The sequence below is a fragment of the Vicugna pacos genome, chromosome 1, assembly GCF_048564905.1.
Source record: "Vicugna pacos chromosome 1, VicPac4, whole genome shotgun sequence".
Taxonomy (NCBI): Eukaryota; Metazoa; Chordata; class Mammalia; order Artiodactyla; family Camelidae; genus Vicugna; species Vicugna pacos.
In genome coordinates, this window is record NC_132987.1 from 82,388,257 (window position 1) to 82,416,206 (window position 27,950).

General features: G+C 34.5%; 1 protein-coding gene across 11 annotated transcripts in view; it reads left to right on the forward strand.

The window, feature by feature from the left end:
- The window catches only part of SENP7 (SUMO specific peptidase 7), a 113,095-nt gene that overhangs the window by 25,482 nt on the left and 59,663 nt on the right, over nucleotides 1-27,950 (forward strand). For all 11 annotated transcript variants that reach the window (XM_072966026.1, XM_072966031.1, XM_072966078.1 and 8 more), the window contains one exon: nucleotides 2,191-2,288. In XM_072966026.1, coding sequence (XP_072822127.1) covers nucleotides 2,191-2,288 — 98 coding nt within the window. The remainder of the gene's footprint in view (nucleotides 1-2,190; nucleotides 2,289-27,950) is intronic.

Genomic DNA, 27,950 nt, shown 5'->3' on the forward strand with positions numbered 1-27,950 from the left:
ACAGACTTGGTTTCATTGGTCAGATTTATTCTCTGAACTTTACTTCCTACTTGTAAAGTGATGAGTTTTACACTATGCAGGACTGTGGTGATAATGAGATAACAGTGCCTGGAGAGTAAAAAGGACAATGTTTATTGAGGACTATCTTGTTTAAGACTTTTATTTTGTTTTTCATTACTTGAATTTTTTTAATCTTTTAAAAATTTATTTTAAATTATGATAAAATACACATAGCATAAAATGTATCATCTTAACCATTTTTAAGGGTACAGTTCACTGGCATTTAGTACATTCACATTGTTGTACAACCACCACCACCACCATCCATCTCCAGAACTCTTTACATCTTGCATAACCAAAACACTATACCCATTAAATAATATTTCCATTTTCACCTCTTCCATCCCCTGGCAACCACTATTCTACTACTTTCTATTTCTGCATATTTGACTACTATACATACTTCATATAACTTGAATCATACAGTATTTGTCTTTTTGTTACTAGCTTATTTTACTTACCATAATGTCATTGTGTTGGGAAAAACCCATCATCCTCCTGTGTTTCTCCTGTACTCTCATACTACTGTCATACTCACAGCGCTTCTCACACCAGATATTTGAAGAGTTTTTCCCCACCAAGAAATCCTCTGGGCTATTAGCTGGGTGTTTTATAATTTCTTTCTATTTTGACACTGTCTACCTGGAGATAGTTTCAGATCCCACAGGTTATGGGCTCGGTCCTAAGACTGCTCTCACTCTGCTTCAGATGCCAATCACAAGTCCAGGTTGTCATGTACTTCTGACTGGTGGCTATAAATCTGAGATTCCTGTGACTCCCTTCTCAGGTTTGATTAATTTGTGCTAGAGCAGTTCATAGAACCCAGAGAAACACTTATTTACACTTACCAGTTTATTAAAGGATATGATAAAGGATACAGATGAGCAGCCAAATGAAGACACACATAGGGCAAGGTCTGGGAGTGTCCTGAGTGCAGGAGCGTCTGTCTCTGTGGAATTGGGGTGTGCCACCTTCCTGGTATGTGGATGTGTTCACCAATCTGAAAGCTTTTCCAACTTCATACTATTGGGGTTTTTTTTAATGAAGGCTTCCTCACATAGGCATGATTAATAATGAACTCTGTTTTCAGCCCTCTTCGTTTCTAGAGAATGGGAGAGCAGGGCTGAGAATTCCAAGCTTTTGATATTGGCTTGGTCTTTCTTCTGACTTGGCCCCTATATAGGAGCCATCCAGGAGCTCACCCAGAGTCACATCATTAGGGCAAAAGTCACTCCTATAACCCAGGAAATTAAAAGGGGTTTAGGAGCTCTCTGCCGGGAACTGGGGGAAGAAACCAATATAAATATTTTTTATTATCTCACGGTCATCAAGGTTCATCTATCTTGTAGCATGTATCATAATTTCCTTCCTTTTTAAGGCTGAGTAGTATTTTGTATGTATATGTCACATTTTATTATTATTGATGTTATTCATGGGACAGTTGAGTTGCTGCCACCGTTTAGCTATCATCAATGATACTGCTATGTACTAAATCTCTGAGAAGACAGTATTTTAAATTTATTACATATATAATCATTATAAATCCTTGTAAGATTGCTACTATTGTTACATTCATTTTCAGGCAAGGAAACTAATGCATAGAGAAGATAAATAATTTATTTGCCTAGATTCACACTATTTGTATATTAACTAAATCAATTGTAACTTTTATTCCTAGTTGGATTAAATCTAAATGCTGTTAGTAAGATATCTGACTCATCCCTAAAGTTTTTCCATGTAGCAATTCACAGGGAAACTTGTAATCCCTTCCAGTTGTTTATAAATGCAGTTACTTCAGAATCATAGATTATTTAACCTGGCATGTAATAGTCTTTTTATTCAATACATTCACATTTTCTTAGTTATGTAAGCTCTTGAATCTCAAAGTGTTGATTTCCTGACTAAAGTTACCTTGACATTTTAAAATGTCTTTCTAATATTATGTAGTGGACTTTTATTTCCACACTGCAAAAGAGCCAGGTGTGTTGTAGACTGTACTTTCCCCCCTCCTCTGTGAACCATTATAAATTTGGCTGTTTATCTTGAATCTGTAAGTAAAAAGAAAATTTAAATGCCTCTTAATTGCCATATTGCTGTATTTATTATTGAAATTCCATTTTTTTTCCTTAGTGGAAAAGAAGCCTAAGAAATAAGGTCCTCTCTCTAGACCATAAAAGTAAAAAAGGTGTACGTGGGCGTCCTGCCACTTCTAAGATGTCACCAGAAAGGTAAGATAAATGTATGTGTGTGATGTAATATGGGCTTATACTATGTATAGTGTGACAATGGGTGATTCATTTAACCTCTTTGGGTCTCAATTACCACAGTTTTTACAATACAAAGATTGAATTCAGTGGATACGGTTAATTGTAAGCTCTGACTTTCTGTGATTCTAAGTTATCTTAACTCCTTGTTTTTGTGTGTTTGGAATATCTTGATAAGCCTTAGCTAATAAAGCAAGAGTTATATATAGACTCATTAAAATGCTTGATTCAGCATTTGTGGTCTTCAATGAAAAAGATGCTCCATTTAGCAACTGTGGTCTTATAGTCATATATTAATAAATTATGGATATACTGGAATTAAATATCTGGGGGATTCAAATTACAATCATTAACAGAAGGAATTCAGAGCTAAATTTTTAGTGTTGGACATCAGTAAATGCTTAAAAAGTTGTATTTTCAAAAGGGTATTACCTTTTTTAGAATAGTGAATGAATAAAAAGTGATAGTAACAAAGTAAAAATTACAATTGTTGGGAGTTTGCACAGATTAGAAGATTAATTGGAGTTCTTGAATTTATGTCAGAGCACTCTATAAACTACTAGGTCTAAATTCTCACCTTTCAAGTAAATTGTCTGTAGAAAATAAACATATTGGTGACTCCATATTCTTACTGATTCTTATTTTCCGTCCCTCCTTCCCTTCCTTCCTTCTTTTCATAGTTGTCCTAGTGGGTGTGAAATGGTATTTCATTGTGGTTTTGATATGCATTTCCTAATGATACTGAGTGTCTTTTCATGTGCCTGTTTGTCATTTGTATATCTTCTCTGGAGGAATGTCTGTTTAGATCATTTGCCCATTTAAAAATTATATTGTTTATCTTTTTATTGTTGAGTTATAAGAGTTCTTTATATATCCTGGATACAAATCCTTATCAGATATGTGATTTGCATATATTTTGTCCCACTCAACTTTTCACTTTCTTGATGCTGTCCTTTGAAGCACACCAGTTTTTCATTTTAATGACGTCCCATTTATCTATTTTTCTTTTGTTGCTGTGCTTTCGATGTCGTATCTAAGAAACTGTTGCCTAATCTGAGATAATGATGATTTACTGTTGTGTTTTCTTCTAAGAGTTTTATAGTTCTAGCTCTTGGATATAGGTCTTTTATCTATTTTGAATTAATTTTTAAGTATAACATGAGATAGGCATCCAAATTTGTATTTTGTTTGTGAATATGCAATTGTCCGAGCAACATATATTGAAAAAATATCAATTTTTTTTGCTCCCTTTGTTGAAAATCAATTGACAGTAAATATAAAGGTTTATTTCTGGATTTGGAATTCTAGTCCATTAATCTATATGTCTGTTTTATTTCTGAATTTGGAATTCTAGTCCATTAATCTATTTGTCTTTTTTTATAATCAGTACCACTGTGTACTGCATACTGTATTATTGCAACTTTGTAGTAAGTTTTGAAATTGGGAAGTGTGAGTCTTTTAAGTTTATAATATTTTTCAAGATCATTTGGTTCTGGGTTCCTTGCATTTTCAGCTGAATTTTCGAATCAGTTTGTCATTTTTTAACAAAAAGCCAGCAAGGATTTTGATAGAGGATGTGTTGAATCTGTAGACCAGTTTCGGAAGTTTTGTCATCTTAACAAGTTAAGTCTTCTGATTAATGAATATGAGCTATCTTTCCATTTATTTAGGTCTTCTTCAGTGTGTTTCAACAGTGTTTTGTAGCTTTCAGTGTGTCTTGGACTTTTATCGTTAAATTTGTTTCCAAGTATTTTTTTTTTGATGCTGTTGTGAATAGAAGTGTTTTAGGAATCCCACTGATTTATGTATGTTGACCTTATATACTGTGACCCTGTTTGTCTTATTAGGTCTAGGAGTTTTTAGTAGATTCCTTAGAATTTTGTATATCCAAGATCATGTCATCTCCAAGTAAAGACAGTTTTACTTCTTCCTTTTCAACTAGAGGCTTTTAATTTTTTTTCTCCTTGCCTAATTGCCCTGGCTAGAACTTAGACAATGTATAATGGAAGAGGTGAGAGTGGAAATCTTTTGTTTTGTTCCCACTCTCAGAGGGAAAGCATTCAGTATTTCACCATTAGGTATGATGTTAGCTATAGGTTTTTTCATTGATGTCCTGCTATGGTTTGAATGTTTGTTATCTCCCCAGAGTTCATGTGTTGAAATCCTAATGCCCAAAGTGATGGTATTTAGAGGTGGGGCCCTTGAGGGGGTGCTTAAGTCATGAGAGTGGAGCACTCATGAATGGAATTAGCGCTCTTTTTATTAAAAAAAAAAAAAAGGACCTCACAGAACTTCCTGGTCCACTTTCTACCATGCGAGGACATTGTGAGAAGTCCGCAGTCTACAACCCAGAAGAGGGCCTTCACCAGAACCCAGCCATGCTGACTGGCATCCTGATCTTGGACTTCCCTGCCTCCAGAACCGTGAGAAATAAGTGTTTGTTGTTTATAAGCTGCTGAGTCTGTGATATTTTGTTATAGCCTGAACAGATGAAGACATGCTTTTTTTCATGTTGAGGTAGTTCCCTTCTGCTCTTCATTTTTTGGAGGCTTTTTATCATGAATGTGTGTTGATTTTGTCAAATGCCTTTTCTGCATTTATTACATGTGATTGGTATCCTGTATTAATATAATGTATTACATAAATTGATTTTTAGATCTTAAACTAATTTTACATTCCTGGGATGAATCCCATTTGATCCTGATTGATGATCCCATTTATATATTACTGGATTCAGTTTGCTAGGATTTTATTGAGGAACTCTTATGTTTGTATTCAGAAGGGAAACTTGTTCACCTGCCTTTTTTTTTATGTTGTCTTTGTCTGGCTTTGGAATCAGGCTAATAATGGCCTTATAGAATGAGTTGAAAAGTGTTCTTTCTTCATTTTCTGGGAGAGTTTTTGGAAGATTGGTATTAATTCTTGTTTAAATGTTTGATAAAATTCACCAGTGAAGCTGTCTGGTCACTGGTGTTTTGTGTGTGTTTGTGAAGTTTTCAAATTACAAATTCAAATTTTTACTTGTCGTGAATCTATTGAGATTTTCTCTTTTTTTATTTTAATAAGTCAATTTTGGTACCTTGTGTCTTTCTGGGAATTTGTGTTTTTATGTAAGTTATCTAATTTACTGGCATATATTTGTTCATAGTATTCTATTATACTGTTTAAACTTTCTATAATATTGTTAGTAATGACCCTTCTTTCATTCCTGATTTTAGTAATTTGAGTGTTTTTTGTTGTTGTTCAGTCTGTCTAGATATTTATAAATTTTGTTGATCTTTTCAAAGAACCAACTTTTGGTTTCATCAATATTCTCTGTTGGTTTTCCTTATTCAATTTCATTTATGTCCACTATAATCTTATTTTCCTTATTCTCCTTTTTTTGGACATAGTTTGTACTTCTTTTTGTAATTTCTTAAGGTGTATGGTTTGGTTATTGACTTGAGATCTGTCTTCTTTTCTAATATAGATATTTAGTTTTAAATTTTATTCTAAGTACTGAGTTAGCTACACCTTACAAATTCTGGTATGTTGTGATTTTCTTTTCATTAATCTCAAAACTATTTTCTAATTGCTGGTATGATTGATCCATTTGTTTAATTTCTCCGTATTTTTAAATTTCAAAGATTTCCTTCTTTTGTTGAGATATTGACATACAACATTATATTAATTTCAGGTATACAACATAATGATTCTCTACTTGTATATGTTGTGAAATGATCACCATGATGTACATTACATCCCCATGACTTATTTATCTGTTTTAAATTTTTAATTGAATTCCATTGTGGTCTGAGAACATTTTGTATGATTTCACTTCTTATAAATTTACTGAGGTTTATTTATGGCATATGGTCTTCTTGGAGAATGTTCTGTGTGTTTGAAAAGAAAGTTCATTCTGTTCTATTTGTTAGAGTGTTCTATAGATGTCCATTAGATTGAGTTGTTCGGTAGTGTTACTCAAGCCTTCTGTATCCTTGCTGATTTTCTATCTAGTTGTTCTCTCCATTTTCAAGACTGGGGTTTTTAAGTGTTGAACTATTACTGTTGAATCATTAATTTCTCCTTTTTGTTAGTTTTTGCTTAGTGTATTTTGTGGTTCTATTAGTAGGTATATGTATATTTATAATCAGTATGTCTTCTTGATAAATTAACCTTTGTCAATGAAATGTTCCTCATTGTCTCTCCTTTTTTTTTTTTTGCTTTAAAGTCTATTTTGTCTAATAATAACATAGCCACTCCACCTGCCTTAAGGTTGCTATTTACATGGTATACCTTTTTCCACTCTTTTACTTTGAATCTGTTTGTTTCTTGAATTCAAAGTGTATCTCTTGTTGAGAACATATAGTTGGATCTTGTCTTTGATATTTCATTATTACCAGTCCCAACAGACATAGTCTAGGTGGCTTATAAACAACAAACATTTATTTTTCATAATTCTGGAGCCTGGGAATCTCAGGATCATTGCACTTCCAGATTCAGTGTCTGGTGTTGGCTTTCTCGTTCATAGATGTATGTTTTTTTTTTTTTTTTTGCTTTGTCCTCGAGGGATAGAAGGGGTCTCTCTTGAGCCTTTTTTATAAGAGCACTAATCTGATTCGTGAGGGCTCTACCCTCATGACCCAATCACCTCCCAAAGGCCCCATCTCCTAATACTATTGCTTTGGGGGTTAGGATTTCAAAATAAGAATTTTGAGGGGAACAAACATTCAGAACATAGAAGATCTTGTTTTTTAATCTACTCTGACAATCTCTGCCTTTGATTAGATTGTTTAATACCTTCACTCTTCATGTGAATCGAAGTGTCAGCAAGGCCATGCTTCCTTTGAAGGCATTAGGGTATAATCTGTTCCATGTCTCTCCTCTCTTCTTTAGAAATTCAGTCCTCCATATTTACATGTTCTCCCAATGTGTTACATTGGTTCTTACGTGGTCTTGACATTGTCTTCCTGTGTGTGTGTGTCTATTTCTGCCCTTTTTATAAGGACATAATATTACAGGCATACCTTGTTTTATTGTGCTTTGCTTTATTGTGCTTTGCATACATTGCACTTTTTTATAAATTGAATGTTTATGACAACCCTGCGTTGAGCAAATCTGTTGGCACCATTTTTCCCAAAAACATTTGCTCACTTGTGTCTCTGTGTCACATTTTGGTAATTCTAGCAATATTTAAAACTTTTTCATTATTATTATATTTGTTATAGTGATCTGTGGTCAGTAATTTTTTTACTGAAGTATAGTTGATTTACAGTATCATGTTAGTTTCAGGTATACAGTGAAGTGATTCAGTTATATATATTTTTCAGATTATATTCCATCATAGGTTATGACAAGATACTGACTATAATTCCCTGTGCTATCTGATAAATCCTTGTTGTTTATCTGTTTTATGTATAGTTGTTTGTATGTGTTAATCCCATATTCCTAATTTATCCCTCTTTTCCTATCTCTCTCCTTTGTTAACTGTAAGTTTTTCTGTCTATGAGTCTGTTACTATTTTGTATATTGATTCATTTTTATTTTTTTTAATTCCACATATAAGTGATATATAGTATTTGTTTTTTTATGACTTACCTAAGTATAATATTCTCTAGGTTCATCCATCTTGCAGTATTTCATTCTTTTTATGGCTGAGTAATATTCTGTTGTGTATATATATATCCACATCATCTTTATCCAGTCATCTGTCAGTAGACACGTAGGTTGCTTCCATGTGTTGGCTGTTGTTAATAGTGCTACTGTGAACATTGAAGTGCATGTATCTTTTCAAATTAGAATTTTCATTTTTTTATATACACACACACACACGCACACACACACATGCACACACACTGAAGAATGGGATCATTGGATCATATGGTAGCTCTGTTTTTAGTTTTTTAGGGAGCCCCCAAACCGTTTTCCATAGTGGCTACACGAATTTACATTACCACCAATAGTGTAGGAGGTTTCCCTTTTCTGCACACTCTCCCCAGCATTTATCATTTGTACACTTTTTGATGATAGTCGTTCTGATGTGTGTGAGGTGATACTTCATTGTGGGTTTGATTTGTATTTTTCTAAAAATTAATGATGTTGAGCATCTTTTCATAGGCCTTTTGGCCACCTATATGTCTTCCTTGTAAAAATGTAATTTTAGATGTTACTACAGTGACTTACTGAAGGCTCAAATGGTGGTTAGCATGTTTTAGCAATAAAGTATTTTCTAATTAAAGTATTTTGAAATGAGAATTTTTAGGCATAATGCTGTTGTCCACTTTATAATGTAAGCATAACTTTTTTATGCACTTGGAAACCAGAAAAATTCATGTGACTTGCTTTATTGCAATATTTGCTTTATTGTGGTGGTCGGGAACTGAACCCACAATCTTTGAGCTTTGCCTGTTTTAGGGCCTAACTTACTGACCTCATTTTAACTTGATTACCTCTGTAGAGAGAATATTTCCAGATAAAGTAGCATTTTTGAAGTACTGAAGTTAGGACTTAAGGATATTTTTTTGGAGGGTCACATTTCAACCCAAATAGACATCTTGAAATTGGAGAGAAATTGAGCCCTTTTGGGACTAGAGATTATTTTTTTTCAGAAATAATCTTGTAATCTTGTAAACTTGTAAAGTTTCCTTTCTCATATTCTTTATTGCTTCTTAAAAATTAACTTCTACCTCAGGACATGTAAATAAAATGAATAAAGTTTTGTTGTTTTATATTACCTTTTTTGGTGTGTTAGTTTTGGTTATAGAACTATTAGGTTTTCTATTCTTTTTTTTAAATAAATCAGCTTGATTGATGTATCATTTATGTAGAAGAATATGCATCAGTTTTAAATGTATGTCTATGATTTTTGACAGATGCGTTTATTGTTTTGCTTATTTTTTATAACAATTTTTATTGAAAAAATTTTGTTTAATTATTTTTAATTAATTAATTTATTTATTGGGGAGATAATTAGGTTTATTTATTTATTTATTTATTAATGGAGGTACTGGGGATTGAACCCAGGACATTGTGCATGCTAAGCAAGCACTCTACCACTGAGCTATGCCCTACCCCCTACCACTGAGATGTACCCTCCCCCTTGTTTTGCTTCTTTTATTATGGTAAAATACACCTAATGTAAAATTTACCATCTTAACCATTTTTAAATGTATACTTCAGTGGTGTTAAATATATCATAATATTGTCCTCACATCATCATTATCCATCTCCAGAACTCTTTTCATCTTGTTATACTTAAATTGTATGGCCATTAAATCCAATGTCATGGTCATGAAGATTTTCCCCAATGTTTTTCTTATGTTTCATAATTTTAGCTTTTGCATTTAGTTCTTTGATCTATTTTGAGTTAATGTTTATACATGAGTTAGGTATAGGTCCAGCTTCATTCTTTAGTACATGAATATATCCGGTCTTCCTAGCACCATTTGTTGAAAAGGCTGTCCTTTCCCCATTGGATGATCTTGGCAGTCTTGTTAAAAATCATTGACCATATATGTGAGAGTTTATTTTTGGGCTCTCTATTGTATTCTAGTGATTTATATGTCTGATTTTATCCTAGTATACACTGTTTTGATTGAAGTAACTTTGTAGTAAGTTTTGAAATAAAATGTGAGTCTTATAGCTTAAACTTCCTTTTCAAAATTGTTTTGACTATTGGGAGTCCCTTGAGGTTCTATATGAATTTTAGGATAGGTTTTTCTGTTTTTGTAAGAAAAACTTCATTGTGATTTTGATATGATTGCATTCAATGTGTAGATTACTTTGGTCAGTATTGACATCTTAACAACGTTTAGTCTTCCAATCCATGAACATTGGATGTGTTTATATTTATGCCTTCTTCAATTTCTTTTAGCCATGTTTTATAGTTTCATCTTATGAGTCTTGTCTCCTTGGTTTAAGTTAATTCCTAAGTATTTTGTTCTTTTTGATGCTATTATAAAAGGAATTTTTTTAATAATTTCCTTTTCAGATCCTTTGCTGTTAATGTATAGAAATGCAACCGATTTTTGCACATTGACTTTGTATTGGGCTACTTTGTTGCATTCATGTATTGGTTTAATAGTCATTTTTTTTTTGTGAAATCTTCAGGCTTTTCTATATATAGAAGATGATACTGTCATGTGACTAGAGATAATTTAACTTCTTCCTTTCTAATTTGGATGCCTTTTTTTTTTTCCTTTTTCTTGTCTTACTGGCTAGAACTTTCAATATTATGTTGAATAGAAATGATGAGAACAGGCATCCTTTTCTTCTTGATTGAGAGGAAAATCATTTCAGTCTTTCATCATTAAGTATGATGTTCACTTGGGTTTTTCATATATGGCTTTTATTGTGTTGAAGCAATTTCCTTCTGTTCCTAGTTTTTTGAGCATTTTTATCATGAAAGGATATTGAACGTTGTCAAATGCTTTTTTGTGTTAATTGGCATCGTCATGTTTTTTTCCCTCTTTGTTCTGTTAATGTGGTTTTTACATCATTTTATTTTTATATATTGAACCCTTTTTGCATTCCAGGAACAAATCCCACTTGGTCATGGTGTAAAATCTTTTTAATATGCTACTGAGTTTGGTTTGTTAGTATTTTGTTAAGGATTTTGCATCAGTGCTTGTAAGGGATATTGGTCTTCAGTTTTCTTTCTATTTTCTTCAGTATCTTGACTTTGGTATGAGGGTAATGCTGATCTCATAGGCTAAGTTAGAAATTGTTTTCTTTGCTTCCATTTTTGGGAAAAGTTTGAGAAGGATTAGTGATAGTTCTTCATTTAATGTTTATTGGAATCTACTAGTGAAATCATCAAGTCCAGGCTTTTCTTTGTTGGGGTTTTTTTTTTGATTAGTGATTCAGTTTTCTTACTAATTATAGGATCTCTCCATATTTTGTTTCTTTGTGACTTAGTCTTGATACATTTTGTGTTTCTGGGAATTTAACCTTTTCATCTAGGTTATCCAATTTTGTTGACATACAGTTTATAATACTCAATATAGTCCTTTTTATTTTTATTGAACTATTAACAATTTCCCTAGTTTCATTTCTGATTTTTGTAATTTGTGTCTTCTCTCTTTTTTTTCCTAGTCAATCTAGCTAAAAGTTTGTCAAGTTTGTTGATTTTTTAAAAAAAGAACCAACTTCTGGTTTCATTAACTTTATTACTTTTCTATTCTGTATCATTTTGTCTGCTCTGATCTTTATTATTTCCTTCTCTTTAATGCATTCCATAAATGTTTGTATATTGTGTTTTTATTTTTATTCATCTCTTTAGTATTTTTAATTTCCCTTTTGATTTCTATTTTGACCTGTTGGTTAAGAATGTGTTATTTAATTTCCACAATTTGTGAGTTTTCAAGTTTTCCTTCTCTTACTGATTTCTAACTTTATCCTGTTGTCATCAGAGAGGATGCTTTGTATGATAACTGTCTTTCTAATCTATTGAGGCTTAATTTATTGCCTAAAATATGGTCTATCCTAAAGAATGTTCTATGTGCACTTGAGAAGAATGTGTATTCTCTTGTAGGGTACTGTGTTCTGTGTGTGCTTGTTAATTGTTTTTTTGTGTTGTTCAAGTCCTTACTTTTGTCAGGTTGTTCTAGCCATTAATGAGAATGGGATATCAAACCCTCCAACTATTATTGTAGAACTGTCTATTTCTGTCTTCTTTTCTGTCAATTTTTACTTTATGTCTTTTGATAATCCATCATTAGGTGTGTAAATGTTTGTAATGATTAAATCTTTTGGCTGTTTTATACCTTGTGTGAATATATAATATTTTTCTTTGTTTCTTATAGCCTTTTTTGATATAAAATTTATTTTGCCTGATATTAATATAGCTATGCTCTCTTTTGGTAGTTTTTACATGGAATATCTTCTTCCATCTTTTCTCCTTCAACCTATTTGTGTCTTTGGATCCAATGTGAATCTTGTGTAGGTAGCATATAGTTGGGCCATATTTTTTTATTCATCCTGCCACCCTCCATTTTTTGACTGGAAAATTTATTTATGTTTGAAGTAATTATTAAAAGAGAGTGATTTATTCCTGTCATTTTGCTATTTGTTTTCTAAATATCTTATAGCTTTTTTGTCATCCCATCTTTCCTTCATTACTCTTGTTTTTGTTTGGTTGATTTTTTGGTAGTCAAATGTTTAAATTCCCTTTTCTTTTTCTTTTGTATAGCAGTTTTCTTTGTGGGTACCATGGGGATTATGTTTAATATTCTGAAGTTATTGTACTCTAATTTGGGTCTCTAACCTGCTTAATTTGAACAACATGAAGAAATTGTTACTTTACAGTTCCATCTGTACCTCTTTCAATTCTTGATGTCAAAATGTAATGTCTTTGTATATTTTGTGCTAAAAACATAAGCTAATAATTATTTTAAATACATTTTCCTTTACATTACGTAGAAAACAAATGTTGAAGTTAAAAACAAAGTTGGAATAATACTGGCTTTTAGACTAATTGTTTTCTTTAAAAAGTATTAGTCTGTTAAGTCATGTAGAAAACAGAAGTGGAGTTACAAACTAAAATTATGGTAGTAAGAACTTTTATAATTGTCCATATATTTACTTTTATTGAGATTTTTATTTCTTCATATAATGTTGAGTTTCTCTGTAGTGCTTTTGGGTGGGGGGGTGGTAATTGTGTTTATTTCTTTGTTTAATGGAGGTACTGGGGATTGAACCCAGGACCTCATACACCCTAACCATGCACTCTTAACCACTGAACTATACCCTCCCCCTGTAGTGCTTTTTCATTTCACTGTGCAAGACTCCCTTGAGCATTTCTTGCAGGACAGGTCTTGTGGTAACAAACTCCACTGGGTTTTGTTTGTCTGGGAATGTCTTAATTTCTCCCTCAATCTTGAAGTATAGTTTTGCCAGATATATAATATTTGGTTGAGAGTTTTTTTCTTTTAGAAATTTGAGTATATGAGCCCATGGACTTCTGGCCTCCAAAATTTCTAGTGAAAAATCTTATTATCTTATTGAGAATCTCTTATATACAACAAATCACTTTTTTTTTTTTGCTGTTGTCAAGAATTTCTCTTCATTTTTGGCTTTCAAAAGTTTTAGACAGGTGGAACTTACAACTTTGAGTGGAGGTGCAACCACAGTGGCTGCTAGCCTCTTGGCCTGCAGCTCTGAGGTTAGACGCTCTACTTAGTGATCAGAGCACAGATCACTAATATTTGGAGGGTAGGGTCCTTTTTGTCCACCCTGGTTTCTACCTGCTGAGTGTAAGCTGTTCTTCTAACATATGCCCTGCTGCTGCCAAGGAGGTAGGGATTTAGGGATGGGTAGCTGCTACTGTGCTAAGAGCTGAAATTGACCACAATTAATGACAGTTTACCCAGGCCTTCTCCTGAAGTTGCAAGCCTTCAAAAGACTTCAGATTTTCAAAATAGTTAATATTGGACAGATTTTGCTAGTGCAGTTAGTTGTTCTATAGGTTGGGAGAGGGATTCTTGGTACTTCCTACTCTGCCATCCTCTTAGAATTCTCTTTATTTCTTTTTAAGGTGTGAGGAAATGAATAGTCTTTAGAATATTTATTGTAAATATATGATGTATTTATGTTAAATTTCAACAGTTTGTCATTATTTCCTTGTCCTATTTCCCATATTCCATTTTTTTCTACCTCAATAAAAAGTTAGAAATAGAACTTGCCATTCAGGGGATAACTAGCTATATTAAAAGAGGAGTCAGGGAGAAAAAAAAGATGACAATCCAATTTAGAGGCAAAATGAAAAAGGCAGTAACTGTGAAGTAAAACAGGAGTGGAGGAGCAGAGAAAGGTTGGAGCATTTCTCTTCTGCATCTTGTCTTATTTAAGATTGACATTTCTTTAAAAAATTCTTTTTCATTTTTGTATTCTTTTTCATTGTAGGTACTTCAAGATATTGAATATAATTCCCTGTGCTATACACTAGAAACTTGTTGTTTATCTATTTTATATATAGTAGTTAGTATCTGCAATTCTCAAACTCCCAATTTATCCCTTCCCATCCCCTTTCCCCCCTGGTAACCATAAGTTTGTTTTTTATGTCTGTGAGTCTATTTCTGTTTTGTAAATAAGTTCATTTGTATCTTTTTTTTTTTTAAGATTCCACATGTGAGTGATATGGTATTCTTTCTCTTTCTGACTTGCTTCACTTAGAAGACTCTCTAGGTCCATCCACGTTGCTGCAGATGGCATTATTTTATTCTTTTTTATGGCTGAATAGTATTCCATCATAAACATATACCACAACTTCTTTATCCAGTCATTTGTCAATAGACTTTTAGGTTATTTCCATGTTTTGACTATTGTATATAGTGCTATGAACACTGGGGTGCATGTATCTTTTTGAATTAGAGTTCCCTCCAGGTATATGCCCAGGAGTGGGATTGCTGGTTCATAGGGTAAGTCTATTTTTAGTAAAAAAAAAAATCCCTATTTTTTTTTCCTGTTACGTAAGAAAGTGGGATGGGAAACTTAAGAAACATAGATAAATAGCAAAGGAATCAAATCACCTCCAGGTAAATATAGTGATTGAATATATATATCTTTGTTCTCTTTCCTATTCCTATGGATCTTTTCTGTTTTTTATGCCCTTGCTTAGGGTCCTGATAGCTATCACTACAATATTTTCCAAGGATTGTTTTTGTGGTAAACCTTGCGGTTTATCAGCTAGTCAAAGTTTTCTGGAGGTAGGGGTGGTAGGTACAAAGAGAGAAAGGAGCAAAGGCAAATAAGCAAGGGGAAAACTCGAGACCTTCTATCGTGTTTATTTTTATTTTTTACATAGTGACGTCACATCCATGAAGAATAGGTAGGAAACAACAAAAAGTGACATTTAGAGAATAAGAAAAAGGTCTTGGGAATTATAAATGTGGTAGTAGCAATAAAAAATTTCAATAAAGATGAAGCTAAATTATTTTCCTGGAAAATAGAATAAATAAATATAGTAGGAAGGAAAAGATAAGGAAAGTAGAGAATCAAACTAGATAGCACATCTAAATAATAGGAATACAACATAGACCAGAGAAAATAGAGGAAGAATTTATCAAGGAAATACTTTGAATGTCTGAAGAATACATTTTCATACTAAAAAGGCTTTATGAATGCCTAGCACTATGAATGAAGAGGAAAAAAGGAGAAAGAAAAACTCTCATCAAGGCACATCATCATTAGATTTCAGTATAGAAGAGATTAAAAAAAAGATCTGAACAGTTTCCAGAGACCAAAAAAAAAAAAAAGAAAACCCCGTTATATAAGGATCAGGCATTGTAATGCCATTTAAACTTTTAAGAGTCACTGAAAGGTATTTCTTCAAAGCAATGTCTTCAAAATTCAAAGATAATAAATATTGTTTCCAGCCCATTTTTCCAAACTGAACTCATCAAGTGTGAGAGTAGAATAGACATTTTTATACATAAAGGTTCTCAGAAAAAAATCACCTTCCATATACTCTTTCTTAGGAAGCTCTTTTATGATATGCTTCACTAAAATGAGAGTGTAAGAGGGCAGACTTTGTAGAGGAACAGGTAGTAAATAATTTAAGCTTTACAGGCCACATACAGTGTCTATCCCATATTCTTCTCTTTCTGGAGCTGATAGGCCACCTGATGTTTCAGCTTTATTGAGGAGAATTCTGTATCTTTTGTCTGTGATTTTCAGTGGTATTACATGGAAAAGAAGTTAAGGTCAGTGTATAAAAGTTAGGTAATTATTAACTCCTAGAAAAACAACATTGTACGAAAAGGAAATGTAACTGCAGTGGCTAGGTGGTTCAGCTTTGAAGAATATTCATGTAAAAATTAACACTGTGGATTTAGACATCATTTTTTAAGATTGAAGTATAGTTGATATACAATATTATATAAATTACAGGTATACAGTACAGTGATTCATAATTTTTAAGGGTTATACTCCATTTGTAGTTATTGTAAAATATTGACTATATTAAACATAATTTTTGATGTTAAGTGGATTGGGAGATCATTGGCAGGAAGGGGTGTGATGGAGAGACAGTCCTTTGGGAAAGACCCCCAGTGTTCTCACTTGTTATAATTCATAAATCCTTCTGCTCTCACACACAGAAAGAGTTTGGAACAAAGAGTAAAAAATACTCATATTCTATCAGTAGATGTTGTTTAAAAGAAAAAAATAGTGGTAGTAATTACTAGGAAAAATAGTAGAAAGTCTAAAGAAATGGTTTTATTGGGGAGTAGAGTAGGATGGGAAAGTAGATTGCATGAAGATGAATCCTGTAATAAGAATTTGTTTTTGTGTGAAGGAAATCACATAAACCGTCTGTCGGAAGACTCTGTTTAGGGGACTTAATGAAGGTATTTTAGGCTAATATGAGCCTGAGAGTTATTTTCTCAGGGACATATCAGGGATTACTTAGTACTTTCTTCTATTTAAATTTTATAGCATATAGCACTTTAAGGGGAGAGGAGTTAAAAAATAATAAAATAATAAAAAATAATAAACTAAAGCAGCATCTGGATTACAAGGGAGTAAAAAGCCAAACTTTAATGATCTTTTTTTCCCTGTGATATTCAGAGCAAGCATGTAGTTTTTGCACTAAGATGTATAAATACATTGTTTTCTTACACAAATGTTACTGAGGTACCACATCAAAGATGAGAGAACTTCCCCCCGCAGAAGTAAAGTGACCCACAATTGAAAAATAATGGAGCAATTGCAAGAATGGAGAAAGGGACCATTGTAATAGGGAGAACAGTGTGATCACAAGATCTGCAAAAGGTAGCCAGAAAAGGACTTTTCTTACATTGGGAGGAGTAAACAAGGCTAGAGATAAGTAGGTTTGAGGAAGTAGGATGAGCAAGTGGTGAGGCTGCACAGTAGGTCAGAAAATGTTTTAGCTTGAGGTTAGCCTATTCTAGGGAGTGGTTGTATGCTGGTTTAGATTGATAGATGGTCCAAAGTTCTTAGGCCTGGTCAAAGTAGAGACATTTAAAGTTTGATTAACAAGCAGTTTGTTCTTGTAGATCAGTGGAGACATGAAATTCAGCTAATCATGTATGAGGTTTAGGGGAGGAAAAAATTTCTGTATCAACTTAAGTTCAGTGTCTGAGCCAGCAAATAAGTGAGAAAAAATAGATTAGCATGAGAAAAAGTGTATTAATATATTAACATGTGCATCACTCATATGTGGAAGAACGCAACTTGTCATGATATATTTTATTTATATCTGTGTGTTGTTCTAAGTAAAGAAAAATAAAAATTTTAAAATAAATATTTTACTGTTCATCTTTATCTGTCTTCCAATTTATTGAGATATAATTGGCAAAAAATACTGTGTAAGTTTAAAGCATACAGCAGAATGATTTGACTTACATACATCATGAAATAATTATCACTGTAAGTTTAGTGGACATCCATCATCTTCTATAGATAGAAAATTAAAGAAATAGAAAAAAAGTTTTTATTCTTCTGATAGAACTTATAAGATTTACTCTCTTTACAATTTTCATTTATAACATACAGCAGTGTTAATTATATTTATCATGTTGTACATTATACCCCTAGTACCTATTTGTCTTATAACTAGAAGTTTGTACCTTTTGACCATTTTAATCCATTTTCTCCTCCCCCTATCCCCTGTCCCTGATAACCACAAATCCAATCTCTTTTTCAAATGAGTTTGTTTGTTTGTTTGTTTTTGAAGTATAATTGGTGTACAACACTATGTTAGTTTCTATTATATAATGTAGTATTTCAGTGGTCCTATACATTTCAAAATGATCACCAGGGTAAGTCTAGTTATGATATGTCACCAGACCTTTAAAGATATTACATGGTTATTGACTATATTCCCCACACTGTACACAGCTACGTATCTATATGTGATTTTTGTTTTGTGTATCCCTTAACTACTTACTGTGTATGTGGATGACTTTACTACGTTCGTCTTTTAATCTTCCTACTAGTTTTATAGTGGCTGCTTTTACTACCTTTACTGTATATTTGCCTTTACCAATGAGATTTTTCATTTTCTAATTTTCATGTTTCTAGTTGTGATCTTTTCTTTTTCACTTAGAGAAGTCCCTTTAACATTTCTTGTAAAGCTGGTTTGGTGGTGCTGAACTTTTTTAGCTTTTGCTTGTCTGTAAACCTTGTGGTAATCTACTGTAGATTCCTTCTAGTGTATTTTTTTTTGTATTTATAAGGATGTTTATTGCAGAAATATTTACAGTAGCATAAAAATTCAGAGGCTGATTAAATGTTCAATAATAGGAGGATGTAAATTGTTCTTCTACATTATAAAAATAAGTGTAACACATTTATATGAGATTTGTGATGAATTTTTACTGACATGGGGAAAGGCACACAATGTTAATGAAGTTTAAAAAGCAGGATATCCTTGAAGTATAATCACAATTTAACTATCCTCTCCCACTCACACCCACTTACAGATAAAATTCCTGAAGAAGATGTACTAAAATCGTCTCTGGGTAGCAATATTATGGATTTTTTTTCTATCCTGTTTATTCTTTTACCCCTGTATTTTTCCATTTTTTATTAATAATTTTTTATAGCAGTTTCAGGTTTACAGCAGAATTGAGCAGAAAATACAGAGAGTTCACCCATAGGCCCCTCTACCCACATATATATACTCCCCTACCCTCAACATTCCTCATCATTGTGGCATATTTGGTACAATTGATGAACCAACATGGACACATTATTATCAACCGAAGTCATAGTTTACATTAGGGTTTGCTCTTGAAGTTGTACATTCTGTGGGTTTTGACAAACGCATAATGACATGTAGCCACCACTATAGTATCATTCAGAATAATTTCATTGCCCTAAAAATCCCTTGTGCTCCATCTTTTAATTCCTCCCTCCCTCCCTCTCCCCAAACCCTTGGTAAACACGATATTTTTATTGTTTCTGTAGCTGTGCCTTTTCCAGAATGTCATTTGGTTGGAATTATACAGTTTGTAGCCTTTTCAGACTGGCTTCTTTCATTTAGTAATATGTCTTTTAAATTTCTTCCATGTCTTTCATGGCTTGATAGCTCATTTCTTTTTTTTTAACTGTGCATATATTTGATTTACATATATGTACTGTTCATTGTTTCTGAGAATGTTTAGAGCTTTAGTTTTTTAAACTTACATAGTTATCAAAGGAATAAAGCCAACCACAAAATAAGAATTAATTCAGAAATATACATACACCCTGCTGTTAACAGCAACATTATTTATAATTGCCAAGATATGAAGCATCCAAGTGCACATCAGTAGTTGAATAGATAATGAAGACGCAGCATATATATATATATATATATATGGAATGGAATACAACTCACCCATAAGAAAGAAGGGTATTTTGCCATTTGTGGCCTTTCATTCCCTTTTTTTTCACTTTAAAAACCAGAATTTTGTAACTGGCATAAACATTTCCGTTACATCAAAAACAACAAAGTACCCAGAAATAAACCTAACCAAGGAGGTTACCTATACTCTGAAAAGTGAAATGACACATAGAAATGGAAAGATTTCTTGTGCTCTTGAATTGGAAGAATCAACACTATCAAAATGGCCACACTACCGAAAACAATCCACAGATCCAATGCAACCCCTGTCAAGATACTCATGACATTCCTCACAGAGCTAGAACAAACAGTTCCAAAATTCACAAGGAACCACAAAAGACCCTGAGCAGCCAGAGCAATCTTTTGTAGGTCTTTTTTTTTTTCCTCTTTCTTCTTTTTATTCTCTTTCCTTACGGTTTGATGACTACAGAAGGTCCTTTAAAATTTGTTGTAAAGCTGGTTTGGTGGTGCTGAAATCTTTTGGCTTTTGTTTTATCTGTGAAGCTTTTGATTTTTTCCATCAAGTCTGCATAAGAGCCTTGCTGGATAGGGTATTCTTGGTTGTAGGTTTCCCCCTGGCATCACTTTAAATATATCATGCCACTCCCTTCTGGCCTGTAGAGTTTCTGCTGAAAAATCAGCTGATAACCTTATGGGAGTTCCCTTGATGTTATTTGTTGCTTTTCTCTTGCTAATTTTAATATTTTCTTCTTATCCTTAATTTTTGTCCAACTGATGACTACGTGCCTTGGTGTGTTCCTCTTTGGGTTGATCTTGTGTGATACTCACTGTGCTTCCTGGACTTGGGTGACTATTTCCTTTCCCAGATTGGGGAAGTTTTTGGAAGATTATCTCTCCAAAATTTTTCTCAGGGCCTCTCTCTCTCTTCTCTTTCTGGGTCTCCTATAATGCAAATATTAGTGCACTTCATGTTGTCCCAGAGTTCTCTTAAACTGTCCTCATTTCTTTTCATTGGTTTTTCTTCCTTCTGTTCTGCAGTAGTGATTTCCAGTAATCTGTCTTCTAGCTCACTGATCTGTTCTTCTGCCTCATTTTGTCTATTCTTGGTTCCTTCTAGTGTATTGTTCATTTCAGTGATTTTATTCTTCAACTCTGTTTGGGTATTCTTTGTATTTTCCAACTCTTTGCTAAAAACTTCGTTCTGTGCATCTACACTTCTCTTGAGTTCTCTGAACATCTTTGCCATCATTACTTTAAACTTTTTCTCAGATAAATTGCCTATCTCCTCATCACTTATTTCTTCTTCTGGGATTTTATCTTGTGCCTTGGTCTGGAGATATTCCTTTGCCACCTCATATCATCTATCTTTCTATGTGTTTGTGGATTCCTTCCACAGGCTTTGGGATTATTGTGTTCTTATTTCTAGTATTTTCCCCTGGTGGATGAGGCTGGACTAGAGGCTTATGCAGGTTTCCTGGCAGGAGGAGGCAATGCCTGCCCACTGCTGGGTGAAGCTTGGTCCTGGAACTCTGGTGGGCAGGGCTATGTGTAGAGGCCTTTGTGGCTTAGGAAGTCTGCTGATAGGTGGGGCTATGTTCCCACCCTGTATGTTGTTTGGCCTGAGGCTTCTCTACAGGCTGTTGGGTGGGGCTGGGTCTTGGTGCTAATGATCTAATCAAGACATCAACCTCCAGGAAAGCTCACGTAGATGAACACTCCTGGAATGTCTGCCACCAGCTTTTATGTCCCCTGGGTGAGCTGCAGCCATCCCTGCGTCCCCAGGAGACCCTCCAAATCCAGCAGGCAGGCCTGGCTCAGGTTTCTATGAAATGACTGCCTCTGCCCTTGAACCTGGCGCACACGAGTTTCCATGTACGCTTCCCAAGCGAATGAAGTCTCTGTTTCCCCCAGTCCTGTGGGGCTACCAGAGCCAAGCCTTGCTGGTCTTCAAAACCAGATGTCCTGGGGTCTCCTTTTCCTCCCAATGCAGGAACCCTGGGCTGGGGAGCCTGACATGGGGCTTAGAGCTCTCACTCCTGTGGGAGGGCTTCTGCTACTTAACTATTCTTGTGGGTTGCCCACCCCAGGAGTATGGGGCCCAATTATGTCATGAGCTCGCCCCTCCTACCGTCCTGTTGTGGTTCCTGCTTTATGTTTCCAGTTGCAGAAGCTCTTTTTTGCTAGATTCCAGCGTTTTTTCAAATGGTTGTTTATCATTCAGCTGTGGTTTCATCATAGTCGCGAGGAGAGGCGAGCTCTTGGTTCTAATACTGCCATCTTGACCTGAAATCCTTAGCTATCTTGATTGTGATGGTGGTTTCATAGGTGTATACATCTATCAAAATTCATCAAATTGTACATCTGAAATAGGTGTAGTTCACTGTACAGGAATTATACCATAATAAATGTGTTAAAAAAAAAGTAAATAAAAGCAACTTTCCTTTTTGTTACCAAGGCTGTTGCCCCCAGGATCAAACCCCTGCCCCTCCCTCCAATAGAAACAAATTACTCTTATCTGAGTCTCAGGAGACAGCTGTAAAGAGAAGAAACAAGAACTGGTTAGAACCTGCAAAGCCTAAGATGGCAGAGGATTTGACTTCCAGTAGACTTTGAGCCTCATTGTAATGCATTGGGATGTTAAATGGCACACCCACCAACACCATGACAGTTGATGATTGCCATGGCAACAACTAGGAAAGCCCATACAAGGATGGAAAAGAAAGGTTAATTGGCTCCAGCACAGCTGGAATGAGGACATGATGGTGGAAGCCTCTCTTAAAAGTTCAAGTGGCCATTCCTGGGCCAGAACTGTCTCAACTGGCAGTCTTGGCTAATGGCTTCCCACTCCAGCGCATTTCTCTTCTTTTAACCACTTGAGCACTTTCTTTCCTTTTCCTCTTTCAAGACATAAAGCAGCTTTTCATTTTGCCTCTCTGCTTCCACTGCGAATTCTTTCATAGCCGGCAGCAAGGACCCACACTTTAGTGGACCTCCTAATTTAGGAGTCTCACTATCTGCTAACACTTCTGACGCATGAATACACAGTGAGAAGCAGGCTCTCACCACACACCAAATCTGCCAGTGCCTTGATCTTGGACTCCCCACCCTCTGGATCTGTATGAAATATATGTTTGTTGTTTAGCCAGTCAGTCTATAGTATTTTTGTCACAGCAGCCCTAGTGGTCTAAGACAGTATTGGTGCCGATAGATGCAACCAGTGTTCCAGGTTCTTGTCCCGTCCCAGAAAGAATTCAGAGACAAGACTTAGAGGTTAAAAAAAGGTAAAGTGAGGATTTATTAAAGGATGGATAGTACACTCTCAGGGGAGAGCAGGCAGGCTCAGGCGAGCGGCTGCCCTGAGTTTCTTTGGCAAGTTAGTTACATAGGGTGTAAAAGTGAATGGGCGGAATATTCATTGGGGAGGGAAGAGTTTGGGGTCATATTCCCTGATTATCATCCCAGCTCCACCTTCCCAAAGGGAGGAGGGATTTTTGTCCTTATTTAGTCTGGATCGGAAGTGTCATGGCATCAGTGTATGATGGGTACTTCTGATCTGCAAGGCTAATTTTATTGAAATGAGGGCATAATGAGTAAAAGGTTACATTTGGACACTGGAAATTCCTGCCTTTTCTGACCTTTCTTTGTTGGTCTCCAGGCCAAAAGGTGTGGCCCCTTATCAGCCCAAAGATTCCAGCTTTTCTTTCTCTGCCCAGGGATCCCTGCTGCTCACATTATGTGTGGTTTCCTGCATTTGGCCTGTGCCCCTCCTTTCTGCCCAATTCCTGCCATTTGGTCTGTGTCCCCCTTTCTCTGCTCATATCTAGCTATCTGCCTGGTCTAACAGTATGAAAGAGGAATAGGGCAGAGGCACACAATTTATTCTGTTAACTGTGTGGATTATGGATTAAAATTATTCAGTCAACTAGCTGGTTTATGTAGTACCTCAAAGTCCGAAGCAATGTGTTAAGTACTAGTGTTTTAATGTCAAAGAATTAACTTTGCAAAATGAAAAAGAAGTACCTTTCTCGTTCAAAAGATACTTGCTCTAAGGCATTTAGGTAGTTGCCGTGTAACAAATTTTTATACTGGAATGGTGGTGTTCAGTGCAGACTGCAGTAATGATTATTCTTTAGAGCCTCTGAGATTATTCTAACTAATGAATTTTTCAATCCAAATTTTAGCAAAAGTGTACCTATATAAATTAAATGGATAAAAATGTTACTCATTTAATTCTTTGTAATTTGGCTTTGAAGAGAAAAACCAAGTAGATTCATTTTCTTAAGGTAGTAAATATTTTTGCATATTTTAATAACTTTTAAAATGACCTTTATTGATGTCTAATTTACATACAATAAAATACACACATTTTATGTTTATATGTATGTATTTTGATGAGTTTTAACAAATTTGTATGCTTATGGTACTACCACCTCCACCGTCTGTGAACACCGATTCCCCAAAGACTTTCTGTGTGCCCTTTTCCACTAATCCCCTTACCCACTCACCTCCAACTTCAGACAGTCACTGACCTGCTTTCTGTTAGCATAGATTAGGTTTGTCTTTTTAGAGTTGCAAATATATTAGAACACAGTATGTATATTATTTTGTGTCTGGTTTATTTCATGAACATAATGTTTTGGAGATCTGTCTATATTGCTGGATGTTATCAGTAGTTCATTTCTTTTTATTTCATTCTATGAAAATGCTATATTTTATCTGTTGTAGAGGAAAAACTTTTCCTCTACCCTCTTAGATTCTGTGGTTAGGCCTAAGAATTAAACTGACAGAAGGCAGATTAACAGGAAAAAACACACAAATGTTGTTTAATATTTTAATGTGCAAATGGGAGCTCTTAGAGGAAAAATGATGGCCTGAAGATGTGGTTAGGACTGAGAGCTTATATATCTTTTTAACAAAGAGCAGTACATTTGTGGGGAAGTGACAAGATGAAAAACAAGGATTTATGTTTCTAGGTGGGTTAAATTGTGGGAAATGACTAGAATACATGGGGGAATTTGATGGAAGATTTATTTTAGTAGGTTTGTTTGTGCTGATCCATTTTGACATTGACTCCCAGTCTCCAGTGATAGGAGTGTCTTCCAGGTACAGAGAGGGCACCATTCTCATGGGAAATTTTTATGACCCACTTTCCAGCAGAAAAGGGGAGATCAGAGTCTTTCCTGCAACTGTTGTTTCTCAAGTGTCTTCAGCTCAAAATAATCAACATGCCAAAGTGGCATATTTTGGGATGACATGTTCTTTTCCCCTTCATATCCATGTGGCTGTTGATGGACATTTGGGTTATTTCCAGTTTTGAGCTACTGTGCGTAAGGCTGCTGTGAATATTCATGTACAAGTGCCTGTGTGGACATGTTTTAATTTCTTTTGGTTAAATACCTAGGAGATGGGTTGCTGGGTCATTGAAAGTGTATTTTCAACTTTGTAAGAAACTGCCAAATGTTTTCCAAAAGTAATTGTGCCATTTTACCTTACCACCAGCAGTGTAGGAGAGTTTTACTTCCTCCACACTTCTGCCAGTACTTGTATGGTCAGTTTCTTATCACCATCCATTGTAATGGATGTGTAGTAGTATCTTTTTGAGGTTTTAATTGCATTTCCGTGATGAATGATGATGTTGAGCATCTTTTCATGTGCTTTTGTATCTTCTCTAAAGTGTGTGTGGTAATCTTTTGCTGCCTTCCTCCTTTTTTTGAAAAGACAAGAAACTTTTTTTAAAGACCAGAATGATAAGGTGCATATTGTCCATTCGTATATCTTTTTTATGAAGTGTTCAAATATTTTGTCCACGTAGAGAAGAGAAAAAAGCCTCTACTCTCTTAGATTCCTTGGCTGGGGCCCTGCAAATCTGACAGACAAAATACAGATTAATAAAAGAAAAACAAACACAGTCTATTAATAAATGCAGTGTGCATATACATAGGAGAAATTCTGTGATGAGTAACTCAAAGAAGTGGTTACAACTTGGGCTTATATAGTGTATTAATGAAGAATAATAAATTTCTAGCAAAGTGAGAAGACAAAAGAAAAAGGATTGCCATTCCAAGGATGGCAAACTGGGGAAAGTACACATAGGAGGGAAACTAACAGAAGATAGTCTGTTTAGTGAGGCTTGTTATGTAGATTCCATTCCTAGGCTAAGAGTCTCTGGTGATGAGTAGTCAAAACCTGTTTTTAGACAAACAGCGGGTGGATAGAGAGCCTTTTTGGCATCTGCTCTCAGTTGTGTTCACTTCAAAATAATCCTTGTGCCACAGTAACATATTTTGAGGTAGCATATTCTGATTTCCTACACGCATTTCCTTGAAGGACAAGAAATACTCTCCAGAGTATTTCTCCAGAGAACCCAAATTGACTTTCTCACTTAGAGCCACACTATTAGAATTATCAGTAAGATCACAGTGGTGATTCTTATTTGGTCTGGGTGGATAGAAAAATGGCATTTTCCAACATTGGATATTTTCATATTTAAAATTATTAAAATTACCAGTGGGATAATACTTTCCTAAATAATTTAGCAAATTACTAATAATCTCATTAGACGAGAAGTATGCCTTATATCTTTAAGATTTGAGAAGGACTTTCATTTGATCACTTAGAATTTTAAGTTGTACAGTTGTAAACATATAGTTATGAAAGAATAGTCCTGAATGTAAAAAAAATTCCATTTCACTAATTGATAGTTTTGGCTTGGTAAACCTATTTACCATTTTAAAAATTACTTAGTTGACATTTCTCTTTATATAAATAGTGCTTGCTTAGTATAGAAAACAGAAATAAAGACAAGTAGAAAACAGAAAACACAGGTTTTTAAAAAATTTAAAGTAGAAGATTTTAAGAGACAAGTAACATTCCATTAAGTGGCTTTATCATGGTCTACTTAATGATTCTGCTATTGCTAGGAATTTAACGTTGTTTTTAGTTTGTTGCTTGTATAAAAAACTGTGATGAATATCTTCATGTATAACTTCTTTTCCTCCGTGTTTCATAGTTTTCTTGGTACAGGATTCCAGGCATGGGATGATTTTGTTAAGAACATAACAAACACTCAATATATCCTTCATCTGGATTCACCAGTTATTAACATTTTCCCACATTTGCTTCCTCTCAGTCTGTTTTCATACATGTGTATAAGTGCATATCACATATATACCTACACATACACATTTTTTTCACAACCATCTGAAAGTTAGAGACAATGTGGCACTTCACCTCTAAATACTTTAGCTTGCACTTCTTAAGAACCAGGAAATTCTCTTACATAAATAACCATAATAAATTATGAAGAAAATTTGTAATTTCATATTATCAACTAATATAAACTCTAGAACCACAATTCCCTATGTGTCTCCAAAATGTCTTTTATTTATTTATTTTGAAATCTAGGATCACATTGATGTTCATGCATTATGTATTTTGGCTATTATGTCTCATTAGTCTCTTAATCTTAGAATAGCTCCTGCCTGCCCTCTGACCCCCACCCCTTTTTTTTTAAACCATGACATTGACTTTTTTGAAGAGTTCAGGCCAGTTGTCTTGTAGAATGTCCTACATTCTAGATTTTTATGATTGTCTGGATTTGGCCCATGAGTAGTTTCATATTACATTTTTGGCAAGACTAACTCATGGCTGATGTGATTTGCTTATTGTATCATATCAGGGAATACATAATGTCTGCTTGTCCCACTGTTGGTGGCCCTACATTTGGTCACTTGGTTAAGGTGGTAGCTGCCAAATCTTTCATTATAAAGATGTTTTATACTCATTATAATTGACTGTACTTCAATTAAAAAATGTTTTTTTCTTTTGTAATTAATAATCACTTGTGAACCTAATTATTTGCATTGTGCTGACACTAAAGTGGCTGAACAGTGAAGGGGAAAAAAAATCACAGAACAGAGTCTGTTTGTGGCATTATAAATTCATGATTATTAATCTCACTGGTTTCCTAAACTGCAAGATAATCGTACTGTGTTTCTCTAGTCAGCTTGAGTTCCCCCTCTCCATAGTGATGATTCGAAGCCTCTTCTTTTCTCAAGCCTGTGTTCCTTTACCTTTCTTATCACTTTGAAAAGATGATCTTGGTTTCTGAAAGAAGGAAAGGGGCTCCTCTTCTCCCGTCAGAAACCAGGCTAGTGGAACAGTGAATGCTAGTAGCAGCAGAGTTGATAGTGTATGGTTCTGGATCTCTTTCACTACTCACCCATTTTACTGTGGGCTTAAGTTATTAATCTTTCTATCTTGGTCTTCTCAATTGCAGAGGAATAATAATTACCATTGTATCTCACAGAGTAGTTGTGAGGATTAAATGAAGTAAATCA